Consider the following 20,563-nt stretch of genomic DNA (forward strand, 5'->3'; position numbering starts at 1 on the left):
CCTGGGTGGGTCGTATCTTTTCTCAGCTTGAAACCACCTGAGGCTTCTTGGCTCCCTTCTAGTAAAAGTCCAGATTCTTATAATGATTTTCATGATCTACTCCTTGATTAACCTTGGACCTCATCTCCTACCACTGTCCCTGTTTTTCACTCCTCCCCAGTCACATTAGCCTCTTTTCTGTTCCTATGTCAGCCATCTTCCTGCTTCAAGGCCTTTCCATTGGCTGTTCCCTCTGCCTGGAATGCTCTTTCCTCAAATATCTATATGGCTCATTTCCTTACTGCCTTCAAGTCTTTATTCAGATGCTACCTTCTCAGTGAGGTATTTCCTGGTCACCTCCCCTAGAAATGCAACCTCTCAACACTTCTGCCTCCCTCTCACTGTTTTATCTTTCTCTACAGTACTTACCACTCTCTGTCATACTAGTTAATTTATTGTCTATCTCCCCACTAGAATATAATTTCCATGAGGGCAGGGAGTTTTGACTATTTTGTTCATTGCTATATCCCCAGTGCCTAAAAAGTGCCTGGCACAGAGTTGCCCTGAATTAACGGATGGACAGAAGGAGGGAGGAAAGAATGAACTAGAATATGTTTTTGCATATAATTTCACTGGAAACATCATACTCTAATTACTTAGAGACATGCTTCTCAACTATGCCCTTTCTCTCTGTTGTCTTTCCAATCCCTGTTCCTTCTACTTCCTCAGTGGTTTTGCAGCTTTTCCTAGAAAAAATGAGTAATTGGGCCCCTTTATGTAAGCCCAGCTACCATGGAATGTGCCATTAAACTGTCCCTGTGCTGGAGACAGCTCCGTCTCACCGGTGCCCACCACCAGTGGCATTTTGTAAGTGCTGACAGGGATTCTGCCTGAAAGTTGCCGGGGTCATTGATGAAGAGTGATGATACCTTTTTGTTTTTTTAAACGACCACCTAATTTTTGAGCTGAAAAGAACTGGTAAGTACACTAACCTGTAATCTTTTAACAATTTCAAAGGCTAAGATGTTACTTTAATTGAAACACACGTGTAATTTGTAACAGCATTTCTCTCTTCCTATTTGTTTTGAAGGGCAAACTATGAAGTTCTGAAGAAGAGAATATAGTTACTAAGCCACACACTTGCCTTTTCTGCAGATCTTTTCGTTGCCAACTCCTTAATAATTTAATCACATCAATTCTGCTTTTAATTGGACTTCCCCAATAGACAGTCCTTTGGCCCCATTTTCTGGCTCCGTTCCTAAGTCTCTCACATTCACTTCATTGCAAATGTCTATTTTACTCTCTATATCTTGCTTTTTCGATACATATTCCCTTGCCTCATTCCCTAGAACTGTTCCACCACCATCTCCACAACTGAAGGAGCCAGGTTCTCAACCTGTCCTCCGAGGACAGGTTGGCTGAGGATGAGAAGTAGACCCAAAAGTCTTCTCCAGCCATGAGGAAAGAGTATGAGGTGAGAGGCACAACAGTCTCCAGAGTTTGATTTCATCCATGTTTGAGCTTATGAAAATTTGGCAGAAACTTTGCCCATTGGGGTAGGCAGTTCAGTATGCTCTTCCCAAAGTTTAGCCAGATGGTGGGTGGATGGGTCTTGTCAATGTGATCTGCTCCAGCAGCAAAGAATACTTCCTACTGGAAATTCCTTAGAATTTTTTCACTTAATGGGCAAGGCAGGAAGCAGCATACTTCTCCATGGAAGCTCTTGTGTTAGCCAGAGAACAGGAGAACTATATGTCTATGTAGATGGCACTTAATTGCTTAGCAAGTAGTGGATACTGAACATTTTTAATAACATGGGAAGAAACATGTTCATCACCATTACTCATGAGTTAGGGGTTCCACCCTGACTCAAGGTGAAGAGAGGAGCCAAGATGCCATTTCCTGTGTCTTTGAGGTAAGCTTCTCTGTCACTCACAGGTCAACTTATCTATTCACCAAACCATTCAGTCCACCAACTGTTCAACTACTCCACAGTACCATTAACAGTATAAAATTAGGTGCCAGGCATTTTTCCAGAACGACCCTCAATGGCAATATTGCTCACTGTTACAATCCATCAAAGGTGTTGCCTTCCAACTTGCCAAACTACTTAGTAGAGCATAAGGGTTTCTTCAGGTTGTTAATTTATGTTGTTACCAGTCCCTTGTTGTTTGTGTGTTTTAATTTTGTATTTTCATCTTGAGCAGAGTTATTAGAAAGGGAATAGTTGATAGATGATAGTTAAATCAGTCTCTGAAATGAGGGAGCAGACATTCTGTTCTTTGTTCTCATCTTTGACTGTCTTCTTCTCTTTTCCCTGCACCTGCTCCTTCTCCCAGATTCCCAATTAGAATTCAGTTACTAATGAGTAGAAACACAAAGAAATCAACTGGGGAGGGGTTTGAACACAATGGACATAATTAATGCCTACTCACAAGGACAAGAAACTGGACTCACATGTTAGACACACATATGTGTGTTAGGATATATATGTACACACATTCCTACACAGTAGGGATTTTAAAACTCTAATGGGAAGACCATAATCTAACCCCTGCCCAAAGAGATGGAGCCTGGAGGAGGATGTCTGATCAAAAAAAAAAAGAAAAAAAAAGAGTCCACCTTAGCAAAATCTCAACTGTCTTTTAGACTCTTTGGATTCTAAAAGGAATATGAGGCTTTACAGATCAACAGCTATTATTTCCCATCTGTGACTGATTTCTATGAGCAGAAATGATCACAATCAATGCTACAAATGTTGCTCCAGGTAGACAAACTGTAAGGACAAGTTGGTGGTAGAAGGTTTCACTGTTCTGGACTCTGTCTCCTCCCTCTCCCAGAACCCAGCCCAAGACAGGACAGCTGCTCACTGTTTCGGGGCTTCTCCTCATCCATGCCTTCGTCCTCGTTCTCAGGGTCGATGTCCTCTGCCTGGGTGATCCAGTCCAGGTAGCCCTTCAGGTCCTCTTCCAGCTGCTGCTTCTCTCGCAGCTTCTGGAAGTCTCCCCGAGCCTTGGCCTTCTCTCTCTCTTTGGAAAACTCTCTGGCAAGAGAGAGTGGAGTGGCAGGGTAGGGGGGCACACAGAGGAAGAGGGCCAGGTGGGTGGGAAGGAGAGATGGAGATAAGAGGAAATAAAGGGATTAATTTCTTCTCTTTGCACCAGGAGACCTGCCCACCTGCCCCTGCTTTCTACAGACAGCATTCTCTCATCCCAGGCTTTGTCTTCACTCTCACATAAACAGAAAGTCACTGAAGCGGACATTCTTGACACAGGCCACCAGAGTACAAAGTAACGGATAAAGTCCATTTCATTATTCTTGGATCACGGTCACAGACTTTGTCTTTTAATAGTGACTGTACTCCAGTGACCTGGAAACCCTTTTCAAACAGTCACTTAAAACCTCCATGACAGTTTTGGACCATGCACTTTCATTCTCCCCTGGAATTGGGTGGCCACTGGAAAGCCTTACAAACATCTCTGGATGACAAAGGTGTTAGGACTGGTGGTGTGCCAAAGCCCACTCACCCGCACTGGCTCCTGGGAGACCACCACACACAGCTCTTTGCTGCTCTAGCTTCACTGATATCTCCTTGTGGCTTGAAATTGGCCACGGTGGGAATATTTACACTATGGAAATTGGCAAAATGCTACAAACTAGGGCTTTTTCTTCCTGCAGAGCCGATTGGTAAATATTTACCAGTACACCACTGATTTAAGGCCCAGGAGATTTAACCTCCTTAATCTCTATTCTTACTACTAGAGCTCGTTTTGCCACTTTTAACATGCCTGGAAGGATTTCTAATCTAGAGAAAGTTCTTCCCCATGAGGAGACAAATGAGGACTCCAAACACAAGAAAATGTCCTGGGGGCTGCCCTTTATGTTAAAAAAGAAATGTAATCAGAATGGAAAAATATATAAAAGAAAGATGATATAAAAGTTAAATGATGCATTCAGTTTAAAGTAATCATGAGTAGAAATTGGAATTGGATTGGGATTTGCTGAAAGAAGGGCGTACTGAAAAATTTCTGACAAAATTGGTATTTCTTTCCTATTTTCTGATTCTGTTCTTATTTTCTCTCTGACTTCAAATGCACTTACTAGCAAGAAAGGGGCTGGCAGCAGAAGGAGATATTCAAGAGGGCTAGTTCTGAACTCTTAATGCCTTTTCTTCCAAAATAGGACTATAGGAGCATTTTCGTCTTTGATATTTAGTCAATGGGAAATGGGGCCCTTGGTGGTGGTGGTGGTGGTGTGTGTATGTGTGACATGTACTGGGCATCTTGGTTAGTTCACAGAGACCTGATTCTTCCTTCTCTTACCAGTAAAGGCCTAGTTCAGGGCAGGAGGCTGTAGCAATCACCTTGAAGGCACAAGCCACACTAAGGAAAGGCACCTTGGAAGGAAGGGCACAGCAACAAATCACAGAGGGACAAAAGCTCAGCGCCTGAATCCATTCAGTCCTGTAGAGATGCCTCTGTCACCACATCCACTATCTATTTAGGATTTGCATTTTGCTTATGTGGCCTCAGAGCGTACAGATTTTTAGCATTCACTATTTTTATGGTGAAAAGGGGTTAGGACAAGGAGTGGTCTAGGGAATTTTTTATTTTTATTTATTTTTTTTCCAATATATGAAATATATTGTCAAATTGGTTTCCATACAACACCCAGTTCTAGGGAATTTTTTAATTGGGAGATGCGGGGGCTCTCAAGCTAACGAGTTTTCTTGAACTGCTGTCTTAATGATGCTCTGCTTTGGATGGAATTTTCTTCTTAAATTTGATTGAATCCAGTTCTAATTGGATTGAACTTGCTCTTTCTCCGGCTTCCTGCCAACTGGCACTACCTTCATTTTCTTCCAAGGAAGTTTAATGCCAGGGAAAAGCAACCAGATTGACAGCTCAAAATGAAGATGGAAGCTTTGCCTTGCTTTGTTCCCTCACTCCTTTTGCTGTTGCGGATGAGCATGGATATGCCCCCTATATCTGGGCATACCACCTGGGCTGTAGGCTTGTTCTCTAGAGATGGTCACCTCATATGGTAGTTCCTTCCCCATGCAAATCCACTCCAATAGCTGTGCTTCCAGGAGCCTTCTCTGGACTATCATTATGCCCTCATACATTTGCATTCTCCGTTCCTTTTCTGTGGAATGGGTTTGGAGTTGTAAGGTGACTTAATAGTTATGGGTTCACGTTAGCTCTTTTGGATTATTTTGCAGAGGTCTCAAGTCCTAGTTACAAGACAACTACCCATCCTTCTGGAGTCAGGAGAACGGGGTTGGAATCAAACTGGAGTAGGGACAATCGATCCAGTCTTATGTTACAGCATTTGCCCCATGGAATGAAAGTTCATCATCCATACTCCAAGACTCTGGGGAACTTACATAAATATCCATGAGGTTGTATTGGGGGTGTGAAGGGAATGGAGAAGAGGCAGGACTGGATCTGAAGTCCTTCTGGCTCCCTTTGGCTCCTATAGTGTGAGGGGTATAACTAGGCTTATGGCTGGATGGAAGGTGAGTCACAGTTTCTCTCTCCAGATCCCACGCAGTAAGGGATTTTCTGGTTCGCTTTATCTCCTTGCCTGGATGCTAGCCATGTGCCTGCTCTGGGGACTGAACTAATGAATACATGAAGCCCCAGCCTGATGGGCTGTGCTGGGCCCAGGGACCAGAGCTGGCCAGACAATCAGCCATAGCCATGGCATTTGTTATAAGGCAGGAGCACAGCTCTTCACAGCAATGGCCAATGTGAAAAGTGAGAGGTGGAATAGAGAGCTGGAGCCAGTATTCAGTAATGTAAAGCACACAGAGGGAGGTGCATGTGGAAAATCCAATCAATACAGAGGGCTTGGTGGGGCTCTAGGCCCTCTCATGATCAATATAGTCAATTCTAATTATTCATAGATTCTGTATTTGCGAATTTGCCTACTTGCTAAAACTTATTTGTCACTCCCAAATTGATATTTGTGTGCCATTGTGGTCATATGTAGATATGTGCAGCATGGGGTAAAACTGGAATCACACTCCTAGCTGAGGTTAAACAAGGCAACACTCTGCCTTTGTTTCAGCTCTTATACTGTAAACAAGTGTACTTTTTATGGTCTCTTTAGTGCCATGTTTTTCACATTTCTGCATTTTTTATTGGTGGTTTTTCTGTTAAAAATAGCCCCCAAACACAATGCTGAAGTGCTGTCTAGTGTTCCTTAGTGCAAGAAGGCTGTAATGTGCTTTACAGAAAAAGTACATGTGTTAGATAAGCTCCATTAAGGCATCAGTGATAGTGCCATGAGCACGATGTTAATGAATCAACAATATATATTAAATAAGATGCCTTTAAACAGAAACACACATAAAATAAGGTTATGTATTGGTTATTTGACAAAAATCTTGTGACTATAGACTCACAGGATCCTAACCCTGTATTTCTCCTAAGAGTAATGGTTTAGTATTCATTAACTCAATGTTCATGGTGACCTCATAAAACATAACTATACAGAAAATGAAAATGACTATAGATGTTGCTATCTCTTCTGCTTTCACCCACAAAGAATGCATGTCCTGGCATTTCTCTTGCTTCTTTCTGGGCCTAGACATTGTGTCTTAACTATGTGCCATGGGCCAGGCATGCTATCAGGTTGCAAAATGCCTCTCCACCAAGACCCCTGCTGTTTTGGGGAGACACACCCATTTCCCAGTGGGAAAGGGGACAGGATGGCTCTCCATCTAAGAGATCCTGAGTTCTTTGTCTCCTGAAAGCACATGTCTGAAGTTCTCTGTTTGCAATCACTTAAAAACAAAGAGTGACCAGATTCCAGAGCCCAGGAACTTCTACCTGACCACAATTTAAGTACAATGTTGGGAATCTCACTGTCACTGCTTTAATTTTAGTAGGCTGGAGACAGAGATTTCCGGAGAGAAAAGCAAATATAATCCAATTCTTGTTGGTGGTAATACCAGTCCTGTAAGCTTGTGAGGATCAATAGATAATGAACACTAAGCCATTTTGAAAAAAAAAATCCATGAGATGTATATTCTTTACGCTGACTCCATCTGGCTTCATGAGGAAGAAGATGCTCTAGATATGTGAAGGTTCTAGGTAAAGGATGCCTAACTCTCTGGTGACCAAAATCTCGAAATTTCTATTTTTTACTTTATAGAGTGTCATCTTTCCTTCCTGCTTTAACAGAATAGTCCAAGCACAATTTAACTTTTTTTGGTGACTGAAGGACATAATTTATGAGGATGAGCTACTGTGTTGGACTGTAAATAATATAATCACTAACTGATGGGTGTAGGGGTTCTTCTTGTTGGGGCTCTTTCTGTTCCCAGTGGCTGTTTCCAGCAGCCAGCCTATGGGTTGGTTCTGCTTCCTCTCTGCTCCTCTCATCCCTCCTCACTACACTTACTGCTATTCACCTCTCTGTCTTCTTGACTATGATTTAGGAATGTAGGATTAACTGGTTAACTGGGTTTGGGGACAGTACAACATGAAGGATAGGGGTAGAGGCTGTGGATTCCCATTGGCTGGGTTTAACCCTGGATCCTCCATTTTCATCTGCAAGAATTGTAGTGAAATTTCCTCATCTGAGCCTCAATTTTATTCTCTATAAAATGGAGCTATAAATAGCACCTAACTCATAGGGTTTTTGTGAACACTGAATGAGCTATATACCTGCAGCTCCATGCATAGAGCCTGCCATGGAGAATGATGGTTACTGTTCATGTTATCATTGGGACAGTGAATTTTGTGGAGCTCTGAGAGTTTTTTGGATACTTTTGGAAGGTTGGCTTAATCAGAAATCTGACTGATGAATAAGTGGGATTTTGGTTGTATTATTGTGGTGACTTTTATATTACTGTCCTGCTTGATCAAGATGGTGACTCAAAACTGAAACCACTGCCACCATGTGGTCAGCCAGTAAGAGCCTGATTCCAGGTTTTGTCATTGAGTGGACTCAGGGCCACCCATTCAGAGTGGCCAGCCCTTTTGACTGATTAGGAGGCCTCCTTAAACCAAGAAGGGGAGATGCCTTTCCACAGACACTTCTTTGACTAGGCAGAGGATGTGCCCAGTGGCCCAGGAAGACTTGGGAGATTCTCCCTCAGCAGTTTTGGAGCTGTGAGGAGCAGACTCCCACTCTGGGTCAGGGAGCAGATGCTGGGGAAGGTATTCCACAGAGACCAATTTACACAAGAGCTGATTCTGAAGTCTGAAAGCCTTAGTGTTCCTATTCAGAATCAACTCATATTTGAAGTATTACTATGTGCCAGGGTTTGGTCTAGGTATTTGTACACACACTATCTCAATGGGAATGAGTTGGGCCAAGACATGGTCTTCAAAACAACTTTTCTCTCACATCAGCAACTGTTGCCATTTGATTTCTCTGCTTTGATATCACCAAGAAGACAGCTTTCCTGGGGGAGCCAAGAATGACTGTGAGTGGATACCTTGCTTGATGAGGGGCCTTCATGGGCTAGTGCTGATTCTCTACTTTGGATTCCTGGGGAGAATTTCACTTGCTTAGAATAGATCCTAATCTTTGGGGGAAGAAAGTAGAATCATTTTTTTAAAAGGTTCAGAGCTCTGGCTTGTGTTACAGCTTAAGTTCATTCAGTGTATATCCCACAGACACCGATGAGAAGATGGGGTCCAGGCTGTGCCTGAGTGCTGGTCCTCGTTCTGATACTTACAAGCATAATGATGTTACACAAGTCACTTACGTCTGGGCGCACTTTCCTCATCTTTAAAAGGAAAAGGTTGATGATTCTATTCAATAATTCCAGTTATGATAGGCACCAAGTAAACAATAATCATTCTCATGACAGCACCATTATTGAGCACTTACTATATGCTAAGTATTTTACACAAATGATCTCACTCTATTATCACACCAACCTATGAGTTGGTATTATTATCTTCATTTTTCAGATGGTTTAAAAGGGTGAAGTCACCAAACATTATGCATCTAACAAGTGCAGAGCTGGGGTGTTCAAATTTGTCTTGGGTGAGAGTGATGAAGTTGGATTTTTTAATGCTTTCCTTGGGGATTCACATATAAACACAGTGGCATTTTCTTGTGTTGGAACACAGAAATCAAAACCTTTCCACCTTCCAGGCAGCTAATCAGCAGCTTATGCTGTCCTGTTCATCATTTTTTCCCCTGATGGAAGACACTAGTTTCCTGTGTGGCCTTACCTTGGCAAAAGGCATGGTGTCATCAAAGTCTCTAACAGGCCACCCACCATGGCAAGAAGTGAGGGTGGAAGCAGATTCTTTCCTTCACCAAATCCCAAAGACTAAACCTGATGCTCCTGCAATGCATTAGGCAATGGCAGGAGACAGAAGTAGCTGTTCCCAGTTTATGTACTTAGTAAAAATGGAATGCAATTGTTCCCATCAGGCCTGACTTTGTCCCAGCATTAATGTCCCTGGAGACATAGGAAAGGCTACTTGAAGCAGCTGACCTGTCTTGAGCAGGGCAGAAATAGATTGTCCCCCACCCCCATGTAGCGAAGGCAGCAGAGTGGGTCACCCACGAGCAGGTCACCAGGAGCATTTTGGTGTTAGGCCTTGGCATGGCTGGCATGGACTTGTGAAGAAGAAGGTACATTGAAGAAATGCCCAGTGAGTCTCTGTGGTATCAAGGGGACCATCCCCAAGGTGGCTTGATGCCTCAACCATAGGCTATTTCTACCACTTTTTAACTTTATCAGAGGAAAGCCCAAATTAGGCAAACTTTATACTTGTAGCCAAGTAGATAAACTTAAAGGAAAGTATATTCCATCTCCTCTATTCTCAAATAACCTATGGCTTTGAACAGCTAACTGCCTTTTCCACCCAGAAAGGGACATACAAGACATGGACCACTGAGTCTATGAATTAGAATCAAAGGGAATTTTATTTTTATTTTGTATTTGTTTATTTATATTCTATTTAAAATTGTTTGTTTATTTATTTTTCAATTCTTATTACTCCAGTCCATTTAGTACTGAATAAGAGCTATCTGAAACTTTTACTGTTAGCCTGTCTCAAACTGTAATTAGGCAAGTACCTATTTGCAAGGCTGTTGCATGTGTTAGCAGCACAGTCTGTGAATCTTCCCTGCAATCCCTGCTTCCAAACCCTTTCGACTCAAGGGTCTCACCATGCAACTCCTCAGGTAGAAGGAGATGCATCCTGCCTACCTGAACAGCCACTTGAGGGTAGGAGGGGGTTGCATGAGCTGGCAGGAGACAGATGAGTCTAGGTATCTCCTCATGAAGCCCAAACCAACAGATTAATCCTTGTACATTTGATCCTCTGTCCAGCCAGACCAAGGACATTCACTTCAAGGCTCCTGAGGTGGCCTCTTATCCCAGGTTCATCAGAGCCAGAAAAAAGAATAAAGCCAGGAATAGCATAAAGAGTAAATAAAATAAATAAAATCAAGACCTTTTTCCTTGGTCCTGCTTACCCGCTAAGAACACCGAGAACCAAGTTAAGTACAAAAAATGACCCTATGATGATAAGTGTAACAAAATAGATCCAGGGCCAGTCCCTTCCTACGGCATCATTGACCTGGAAGAATGGAATGATAGTTAGTGAGGCACACTCAGCAGCCGAGCACGGCCAAGTGCCCATCACCAGCTCCTGGACACTGACGCATGCAGTGCCGGGACCTGGGGATCCTCTAGGTCCAAATCGGAGGCCAAATAGCCTGCCCAGCCAATGGGTCAGAATCTGTGGTTGAACAGGGACTTTTTTTTCTGGTTTTCCTGGCCTGTTAGGATCCCATCCCCGAGGACCCTGGTGATGTATATAGTGGGACCTGGGACCTTGCTCGGCTGCATTGTAAAGAGTACATAGAAACGGTAAGCTTACCCGCTCAACACACCGAGAACCAGATTTAGAACGAAAAAGGATCCAAAGATGACCAGACTGACAAAATACACCCAGGGTAACTCATAGCCCATAGCGTCCTGCATCTGGAAAGATGAAGAGCAGAATGAGAGCAGGAAAAGAGCAGGAAAGAGAGAGCAGAATGAGTTAAAGTGAGGAGGCAGGCATGAAGGGTGTGAACAGAACTGGAGACTTGTGAGGCTGAACCAGGGTCCATGGTTACCACTGTCACCCTCGATGTTCAAAATACTTCCTCATGACCCTGACCTGACCTGCAAAGGCCCTTTGCAGGCTTTGCCTCAAGAGGAGGCTTTTCTGGCTCTCTCTGTTGTTTTATTTTCTGGAACACAAAGCTTCCTTCAATGTTTTCACTTGTCTAAGAAGGTGGGCCACCTGGAAAAACGATTTCTTCAGTGTAGGATGGTTTTAGCTCAGTTGGGTTTACATGGCATTAAATCCTTCACTGCACTCTGGGGGTACCCTAACCTTGGTGTCAGGAGTGCCTCAGCTCTTACTGATGGAGCCAGAGATCCAGAATCTTCAAGGATGTGAGGAAGGAGAGAACTTCCTTAAGGGGCTTTCCTGATCTGGGCCCAGGATTTAGAGGCAAAAGTCCAGGGCTTCACGAGCACTATGGGCCACGGCCCAGGAAAGATGGTCGTTTTAGTATGTATTCAGAGAACAGTTCCAGTCCTGCAACCATATTTCCTAGATGGAAAGAGCCTGTAGCCTGGAGACTGACCACACCTAACAAGGGTCATGGAAACAGTCTGAAAGGCTGCAAACCCCTGGAGTAGCTGGAGGCAGTGGTGTGCTGGAACTTGTTCCCCTAGGCTTTGGAAAGCCACTGTGTCTCTTCCCAGTTCCATATTCAGTGATGTCACTATGGTAGCCTGAAGCTGACCATGGTGGGCAGAAATGCACAAATGACACCGATCAGACCCCTTCTCCCCTTTGCTCCTAAGAATTGGTGGTTAACATTTACCAGCACATCACTGGCTGGAGGGTACATGTGAACATGATGCAAGGTCATAGAGCAGCATTTTTGTCAAACAGGAAATTTATTCTGATTTAGTTTCTCAAATTTACTTCTTTTGATGCTTTCTGGCTAGACCAATCAGGATTTAGTCTTATCTTCCTAAAATGAACCACAACTCTGCCCTTGTGAAATTCCCTTACAGGAATCCAAATTCCTAATACAAAAGCTTCCTGAATGAATTAGTGGATCTCAGAGTGTGGCCCTCACCTGCTTAGAAATGCACATACCTGGGCCCCTTCCTGAAACTCTGCAGGTGGACCCAAAAAGCCATGTTTCAACAAGCCCTGCAGTGAGTCTGACGTATACTAAAGTTTGAGAACCACTGGTTTACACCATTCTCCATAACTCCCAACTTCAAAAACAGGGATGTGACACGACAAATAGTGATTCACTATTTGTCTCTGCTTTATTGCATGGCAATGTTCTTGAACGTGTGGTCTGAAGACCACCAGCATCAGAATCACCTGGAAGAATTGTTACCATTGCAGGTCCCTGGGCCATTCCCCCCAAATCGGTATACCTCATAACTCTGAATGTTAGTCACCCAGGTGATTCGAAAGACAGGTGCCTCAGATGAGTCACATATGTGCTGGGATAGTACCGCCCTCAGCCCTCAGGGCTTCTCAGGCTCCAAGAAACCTTATCCATGTGCCTAATCATGCTGGATAAATACTGTGTTCTCTGTGTGCTGTGAGTGGAAAAGAATGAGAAGTTCTGGGAGACCTACCTAGTTGGATTGGTTTGAAGTGTTGTATTCCTATATGTTCTTTTCAAATCTAATACTACGTATCTGGGGTTACTATATTTTTGTTAGAAGAATCTACCAAATGTAGCCATAGTGCAGAGTACAAAAATTGTGTTAAGGGCTTGGGGATCACTGGTTTGAACTGAGTCACTCACTCAGCAAAAGAAGAGTTCCCAACATTTGTCCATTCAACCATTGCATAATTGGGTTTAACATGAATTTTTTGAGCATTCCCATTCCCAAATACTCTGCTGTTTTTCACATAGTACTTATCACTTTCTAACTGTATAACTTATACATTTATATACACATATTTATTATGTGTGTGTCTTCCATGCGGAATGTAAGCTCCATGAGGACAGGCAGTTCTGATTTGGTTTGTTCACTGGTGCTGAAAACAGTGCCTTACACATGGCAGGTACTCAGTAAATGTTGAGTGAATCAATGAACTTGATATGTGCCAGGTACTGTGCTATAAATAGGAAGCCCTTGCTAGCATGGGGGACAGATAAATAAAAGGCAACTACAACTGGAGGTGGTAAATGCAGTTGTAGGAATAAACAGGCAGGGTTATAGAAGCTCAAAGGGAAGAGTGGCTGTATGAGGCTCGGAGAAGCTAGCAAGGGCCTAACCAGGCAGGAGTGGGTAAACCTTGCACTATGGGGTCACTGAAGGCAGAAGGAGCACTGGAGCAGGAACGAAGCCCAGAGGCCGTGTGATCCTATGACAGAATGGTGGGTTTCCTAGGAACTTGGCAATTATCAAAAATAGAACCCACAGCTGAAAAGCCATCCAGGCTCTGGGATGGAGGCTTTTTCCAGTGGCTGAATACTAAAATATCTAGCAAAACAGCAATTGTTATAAGAGACAGGTTAGTAAAGTCTGTGTGTGTCAGACTGTGCCCCTTTCACAAGGAGCCTGGGAGCCTCCTTTAACCAGAAAGTAACCAGCAGAGGAAAGACCTATAACCACCTTCACTCCCAGGAGGAGAAAAAGAATATGGCAGTCATACAGGAAGGGGCAGGACTGGTGACATAAAGTTAGGGAGGAGAAAGGCATAGGCACCACAGTGAGCTAGGCAACCACAGGCCACATAATGATTGTAAGGATGGCCATGTGATCCCAGTGTCTGTATGTCACATTTTATTATGGGGGACCGTGAAATAAGCCATTCCCTAGTCTTAGCAGTGGTCTCATTAAAGTTCACATTGGTTCAACAGTATTTCATGAGTGCCTACTATGTGTAAGACACCATGTTCTGTGCCAGTGAAAGCGACGGGGTTGAAAACAGCCCTGAGATAGGAGAAGGCATCTGCCAGGAGGTGTTTATAGAAAGTGGATTCAAGGCCATGAACACTTCAGGTGTCCTAGATTTTCCTTTCTCAGATTAAGTCCTGCCAATGAAAGTCAGAGCCCCTTCCTCTTCCCTAAGTTAGCAAGGGTGGGCAGGTCAGGAAGCTGATGGAAGCTGTGGACCCACCTGAGAAAAGCACCCATGGTGCTTTGCATACAACCCCATGGATGCATGTTTCTGACCAACCAATTGCTCTGTGCTAATCCTAGAAGAGTTTTCCCCAAGGGGGCCTGTTCTGAGTGAGTTCTCCTGCTTCACCCAGGATCTCAGACCTCCTCACCTTCCTCGGGACAGAGGGGAACAAGTAGTTCCAGAAGGCAATGGCATGTTTGCTGCAGTTCACACTCTCAGAGCTGCCTCTGGAGCCCAGGCATATGGTGAGTGGGAGTGAGGGCTGATTGGCACTGAACCAACCTCCTTGGAATTAAATCTCTCCTGACTGGTTTCTCATACCCCTAAATTTGTGCACACTTAACCTCACAGAAAACACAGTTCCCCAGGCCACATATCTCTCACAAATCAACAAACTCATGAACTCTGGAAATTTCCTTGGGCCCTTATTCAGATTGGGTGTCCTTTCCTTTGTGTCACAAGGGGAGTGACTTCCAGCATCATTAAGGACTTCAGATAGATGGAGATATAGACCATGTTGCCCCCAGATAGCTCATAGAGAGCCTCATAACATTATGATCTGTAGATAACATCATGACCCATAGATATCTCATTGATATCCTCATGACCCATAGATTTCTCACTGATATCCTATAACCTCAAGAGTCATAGATACCTCATTGATATCCTCATAATAGCCTCATGACCCATAGATATCCCATTGATATCCCTATGGTAACCTCATGACTCATAGATATTTTCATGACCTATAGATATCCCATAGAGAGCCAGGGCTATATTCAGGAGACTCAGGATCCCTACCTCTCTTTTGTCCTATGCTTTTGGTTTGGTCTCTCTCTCTTTCAAAGGTTTAAGATGCAGAATAGCAGGTGAGGAGCAGGAGGTAGGAGGACAGGGAGATGAACAAGTTCCTAAGACCCCATCACTTCCTCAGGCAGCAATGCTCAGCAGCCACCAGTGGGTGATTCTCTGGTCTGTGTGGCTCAGGCCTGAGAGGAAAGCACCCCTTTTGTCTTCTCTTTTGCTTTCTCTTTATTCTAGGCCACCTACTTTTGGGGGCAGACTGAGCAGAGAGCATACAATGCTGGGTGTCTCTGAAGTAGGGCAATGCCTGGAGTGATGAGATTGATGTCTTAAATCAGCTGGAATGGAGCTATTAAGAAGAGAGAGAATAAATAAAGACATATTTTTTAAAAATGACCCAGATTGCTGACACCCTTATTTAGAGGTGAAAAAGGATGGGTTTTCTCAAACCATTAAAGCTATATGTTTCTTAGGCCTATAACAAAGGAAGCTTTGTGACTTTTGTAAGGAAGGCATGCATTTAGACATCTTGATGTCCACCATAAGCAGCCACTGCGGCCTTCAGGCCCAAGGACTAACAAGATGACACCAGGCTTTGCTGAAACACACACCTTATTAAAATAATTCCAAGAATCCATAGACACACCAAAGGTGATACTGAATGAAAAATACAGAAGAACCTTTTGAAAAGAACATTTAATTCCTTGAGGGCAACTTCAACCTTAGACCTTCAAATCCAACATTTATTTTTTTCCCAGAAAGAAAAAAATAGGAGGAACAAAACCCCTGGACCCTAGTCTGTCAAGGTTACTCTCAAGCCTAGCTGATTTCCATGAGTTTTCAAGTTGTGGTATTTTCTCCTATCAGGTTCGTAGCATAGGCACTGGGGATCTAAAAAGACTAAGTAGTTTCAGCAAATGCCAAGAGGTCTGTCACTTGTCATCAAAGGCAGGAGGTGTAAACCCATAAAAGTCACAGTGCTTTCCACAGAGTATCATTAGAGGATGATATGGCTGCTAGAATCATTAGAGGACATGGGGTTCCCATCCACAGGTCAATGAGTAGCAAGTCAGACAACAGGTACTACCTGACTCCTTTCCACCCCCTGCACCTATTTATCATTGTACATGGAAAACCTGTGAATGCCTCAGGGCACAAGTAAAAGCCTGGATTATGTGGGGAAAGACACCAACAGCCTCCTGACATAAAGGCAAGCCAACAAAATTAAATCCTTGATCTATTAAAATCCCTGAACTCAGTTAGAATCATGCATTGACATCCTGGGGAAGTTTAGGGGGCGTAAGGAGTAGACTGGTGGCCTCAGGTATGAACACCTGTGTAGGAGAAGGCTGGCTCACAGCCAAAGGAAGAAATGTTTGTTTGTCCTGGGCAGCCACCAGGTGTGGGGTTGAGTTTGATGCCTGTGACTGCACCTCTAGGTAGGTGGCTTTTCAGACACATTGGGGCAGCTGAGCTGAGCTGTTGAGAGAACCTAAAACACAGTTCTCTCCAATCTCCCAAAATGTTATAAAGCTTGCTTTTCCCAGGAGGAAGAGCCTCAAGGCCAGTGAAATTCCACTTTCTTCCTGAAGTGCTCTGTGCCAGTGTGGAACTCTCTCTGCTCTCCCTGAGTGTATTGTCTTGTGCTGCTAAGTTATGTTTCTTTGTGTGTCCCTTAGCTCTTCAATCAGATCCTAAATTCCTTGAGGGCAGAACATCTCCCCATCTCTCTACCCGAGTCCCTACTCAGTCCTGGGAACACAGTACCTGCTCAATAAATGTTTGTTAAATGGAATTATTGAATAATAAGGACTCCTCTAATGCCAGTGAAATGAATAAAATAAAACCAAATAATTAAATAAATAATATCTTTGAGAGATGCTAATTTTCTTTTTGATATGCTTATAAACCACCAGTTTACTAAATGACATTCTTTATTTAAAGCAGCATGTGCACTAAGTGGGGAGCACTTTCACTGAAGCAGATTAAAAGTTAAGAACTGCAGGGTCTTAAGTAGGACCTACCACTTTCTCTACTCTGATACCTGTTAAAGAGCCCAGGATACTGTTTCTAGGTTACTTGAGGATTTTTTCTCAGCTCTTCATTTAGAATGACTATTAGGTCATCAATAGAGCTCAGCTTCATTTCTGCTTTCTTGATGCCTTCAGAGACTCATTTTCTATATTCTGCAGTGAAAAAAGGTGGCTTTTTGAAGAAAAGATTGAGTGGGGAAAAATAGGGTAAAGCCTGAATCAACCTGCCTGAGTGTGTGTGTGTGTGTGTGTGTGTGTGTGTGTGTATGAGAGTTTAGTAGGAATTATCTTGCCAGCATGTCCAGACATGTAAGTGGGACGACAAGACAAAGTGTGGAGCTGACAACTGACTTATGAAAGGTTAAAACATTAGAATTTTGTTCCCAAGTTCTCCTGCTGAGTCCAAACTAACCCAGATATTACAGAAGACACTATTTGTGATTCTAAAAAATCTTTTCTTTATATGATTTCTCACTAAGTATTCTTTTTAATCCTATTTTAAGTCCAATTTCTATTTTTTAAGAATCAATGAAACAACTGATCCTGGAGAAACCAATTGTGGGGGGTCAATGGGTGGTGTCAGAAAGAAGCGATCCCAGTATGTTGGTGGTAGGGTGGGCTGGGGTGTGAGTCCAGGAAAACCTAGACCAGAGTGCTTTTATTGTGCTCCACAGTATGTAATATTCTTGGGGACCTTGGATCAGGAGGGCACTGAGTGAGCAGAGATCAACAGAATCCTCTTGATGAAGGATTATTCAGTTATCTAGATTATGAAAGAGCTAGAAATGTGTATTCTTGGGTGATGCCTACTCTAACTCCTGCTTCCTTTTCCCACGAGTCTTACATGTGATCCTCTCCAGATGTTCTAAACCCTGAGTAAGTGGCCATGTTATTCTGTTTCACAAGAGCATGCGGCTATCTCAAGTACAAAGTCAGCACTGAACAGACACTTGGTTGATGTTTATGCTACTTAATTGCGATTCGGCCACAACATGGAAGGGATAATATTCAGGATTTCAAACTGACCCTAGTTCTTGATCACGTCTAAGAATTCTGCAGATCATCTTGATTCAACAGTCTCTTCTATCTTCAGGAAGGCACATACTCAAACCATATAAGACAAGTTGTTTTGAATTATATGCAGAAGGCGAGGGTTATTTTGTTAGAAAAAAAAGCAAACAAAATCTGAACATAGAAATGGAAACCAATGGTAAATGCCATACAATATTGGATTCTTCCCTCGGTTTTGGTGCTTCAGTGCTTCTAAAGAAGGCTGATACTTTTTATTTGATCACCTTTCCCCACCATTTTTAAAGAGGGTGGATGTCCTGAAAGTAAATGAAGAGGCTTTGGCTTAAGAAGCCATTGCCCAAAGAAACCACACCTCAGACTGAGTTTCGGCTTAGTTTTCAAATCCCCAGTGTTTCCTACCCCTTACCCTGTCATCTGCGGACTTGGTAAAATAAATGTTTCAACAAATCATTCACCTAGTTGGGGCCTTGGCCCAATGTATGGCTAATAGCTTTAACAGCTGAGGAACTGTTCAAGTATTACAGTTTGATCTTATATTTTTAGTCGACTAACTCTTCAAAATCATAACAATGGGATGAAATAACGGATGTCACAGAAAAAGAGAAATAAACTTGATATTATCCATGGTAGGAAGCAGGTGTCTGCCATTTGCTACTGGTGACCTTCCTGGTGCCATCCATCCCAAGCTTTATCCAGTGATTGAATCAATTGCTTCTTTAGTGCTTTAATGGCCAATTCTCTCCCTAGGTATATCTAACTAGATGTTTGATAGTTCAAAATGAACCCAGCTCTGGGGTTTCCATTCGTTGCTGTACTTGAAAATCTTGGTTGCTCCTTCCAACATCCTCTAGACTTGCCCCTTGCCTTTGAAGGGAAATGCATTTTTTCTGAGTGGAAGACCCTACTCCCCCAATTTCCATGGAAACCATAGCTCCTTAGACTGGTTCAAATCCAGTGGCATCAAAGCAGCACCATGCAGACTGAATAGGTTAGATTTATAGGGGTTTTCAGACTTCAGCTTGGGAATCAGAATTCCCTGGAAAGCCTTTCCAAAGTGCAGATACTGCGTCCTAACTTTGGAACTTCTCATTCAGTGGCTTGGAGGGAATTAGAAAGCTCCATGTTTTATACTAAGATACATCAAGACTTAGGAGTCTGTGGGTTTAGAGATACAGGCCAGAGACAAGGAGGAGAAAGGCTGAAGGGGAATAAGTAAGAGGGAGAGAGAGGAAGAAGGAAGAAAGGAAGAAATGGCCATGGAAAGGTCAAAGCAATTAGAGAAATTATCTGAAAGCAGGAGCATTGGGCTGGGAAGTGCTTCCATCACGAATACCCAAGTATGAAGTTGTATCAGCTTAAGGAGCATACGTGCATGTGCATGTGTGTATGTGTGCAGACACATACACACATGCACATGCACACACACACAACATGGCCATTTTTGGGAAGGTGCTGGGAAAATCAGAGAGGCATGTCCCATGAGCCTGGGATTGTTCCTTCACCTCTGACACTTTCTCTGTTCCCAGCTTGAGCTCTATCACATACACCCCAGGGGAGAGAGCACAACACAGCTGCTGAAAATTGGTAGTTGCAGTTGTGTGCTTCTTCTCATTCCCCACTCTGGCTGTCATTATGACAGTATTTCTTTGGGTCACATCTGGCTGGTGGGGTATCAATGACTTATGGTGGGGGAGAGGGAGGGAGTGATGAAGGAAGATCACAAAAATATATCAGGGCCATCAGCAAAGTAAATTATACCTATTACCCCAGCCCCACACCCACCCACCCACTGCCACTCTGCCCTCAATTTGCTGCCACAGAAGTCATTCCTATAGCAACTTAAGGCGTAGGGTTGAAGCTCAAGTGATGAGGCTCCAAAGCACAGTTCCATATGATCATATGTTCTATGCCCATAGCAGAAACCTCAATGTGCAGAAGAATGTTTCTGTCCTTGGCTAGACAGAGGGATCTACCCAAGGTAGAAGAGCCACTTGGGAAATTTGATCAGCTTTACTAAACAAAATATATTTGCCTAAGCATATTTAGGCAAATTAGTTCAATTTAGTTCAAATTAGTTCAATTCCTTCTTTTCCTCTTAGAAATTGTTCAAACCAGTTTTGTATTGAGCATAGGCTGGAAAAATGTTTTCCAGTGTTTCATTTTAATTTGAGGGTGAGATGATTTGGCCTTTGTCTTTTTTTCAAAGTATCACAACATAGCAACAATACCATTGGAGCACAGGCTCCAGCTGTACAACCATTATTTAGTTTAGATTTACTATTTCTCTAGACTGAACTTTTCAATCTTAACTGGATGTTATTTATGTCTGAATTCTATACCTAGAAGCATCCCTGGCATGCAAGGAATGCTCAATAAATGTTTGCTGGGTACAAGGCTCTTGGGCAAGTTTCTAGTAGTCATTTGCAGAAGTACGCATTTCATAGCAACACAAGGTTTCAGCATGTTGACTAGAACATAGAAACTGGGAAGAAGAGTTTTGAATCGAGAGGACATGGTGCTTATGAAAAAATTAGAAGATACAATACCCTGTACCACATCTCT

At 43.1% G+C, this 20,563-nt stretch overlaps 1 protein-coding gene across 1 annotated transcript in view; it reads right to left on the reverse strand.

Moving 5' to 3' along the window:
• The window catches only part of CACNA1C (calcium voltage-gated channel subunit alpha1 C), a 657,848-nt gene that overhangs the window by 178,468 nt on the left and 458,817 nt on the right, over positions 1-20,563 (reverse strand). Inside the window, exons 8-9 of the mRNA XM_042945417.1 lie at positions 10,438-10,541; positions 2,850-3,022 (exon numbers count right to left, since the gene is read on the reverse strand). Coding sequence (XP_042801351.1) covers positions 2,850-3,022; positions 10,438-10,541 — 277 coding nt within the window. The remainder of the gene's footprint in view (positions 1-2,849; positions 3,023-10,437; positions 10,542-20,563) is intronic.

Source organism: Panthera leo, chromosome B4 (assembly GCF_018350215.1).
Source record: "Panthera leo isolate Ple1 chromosome B4, P.leo_Ple1_pat1.1, whole genome shotgun sequence".
Lineage (NCBI taxonomy): Eukaryota > Metazoa > Chordata > Mammalia > Carnivora > Felidae > Panthera > Panthera leo.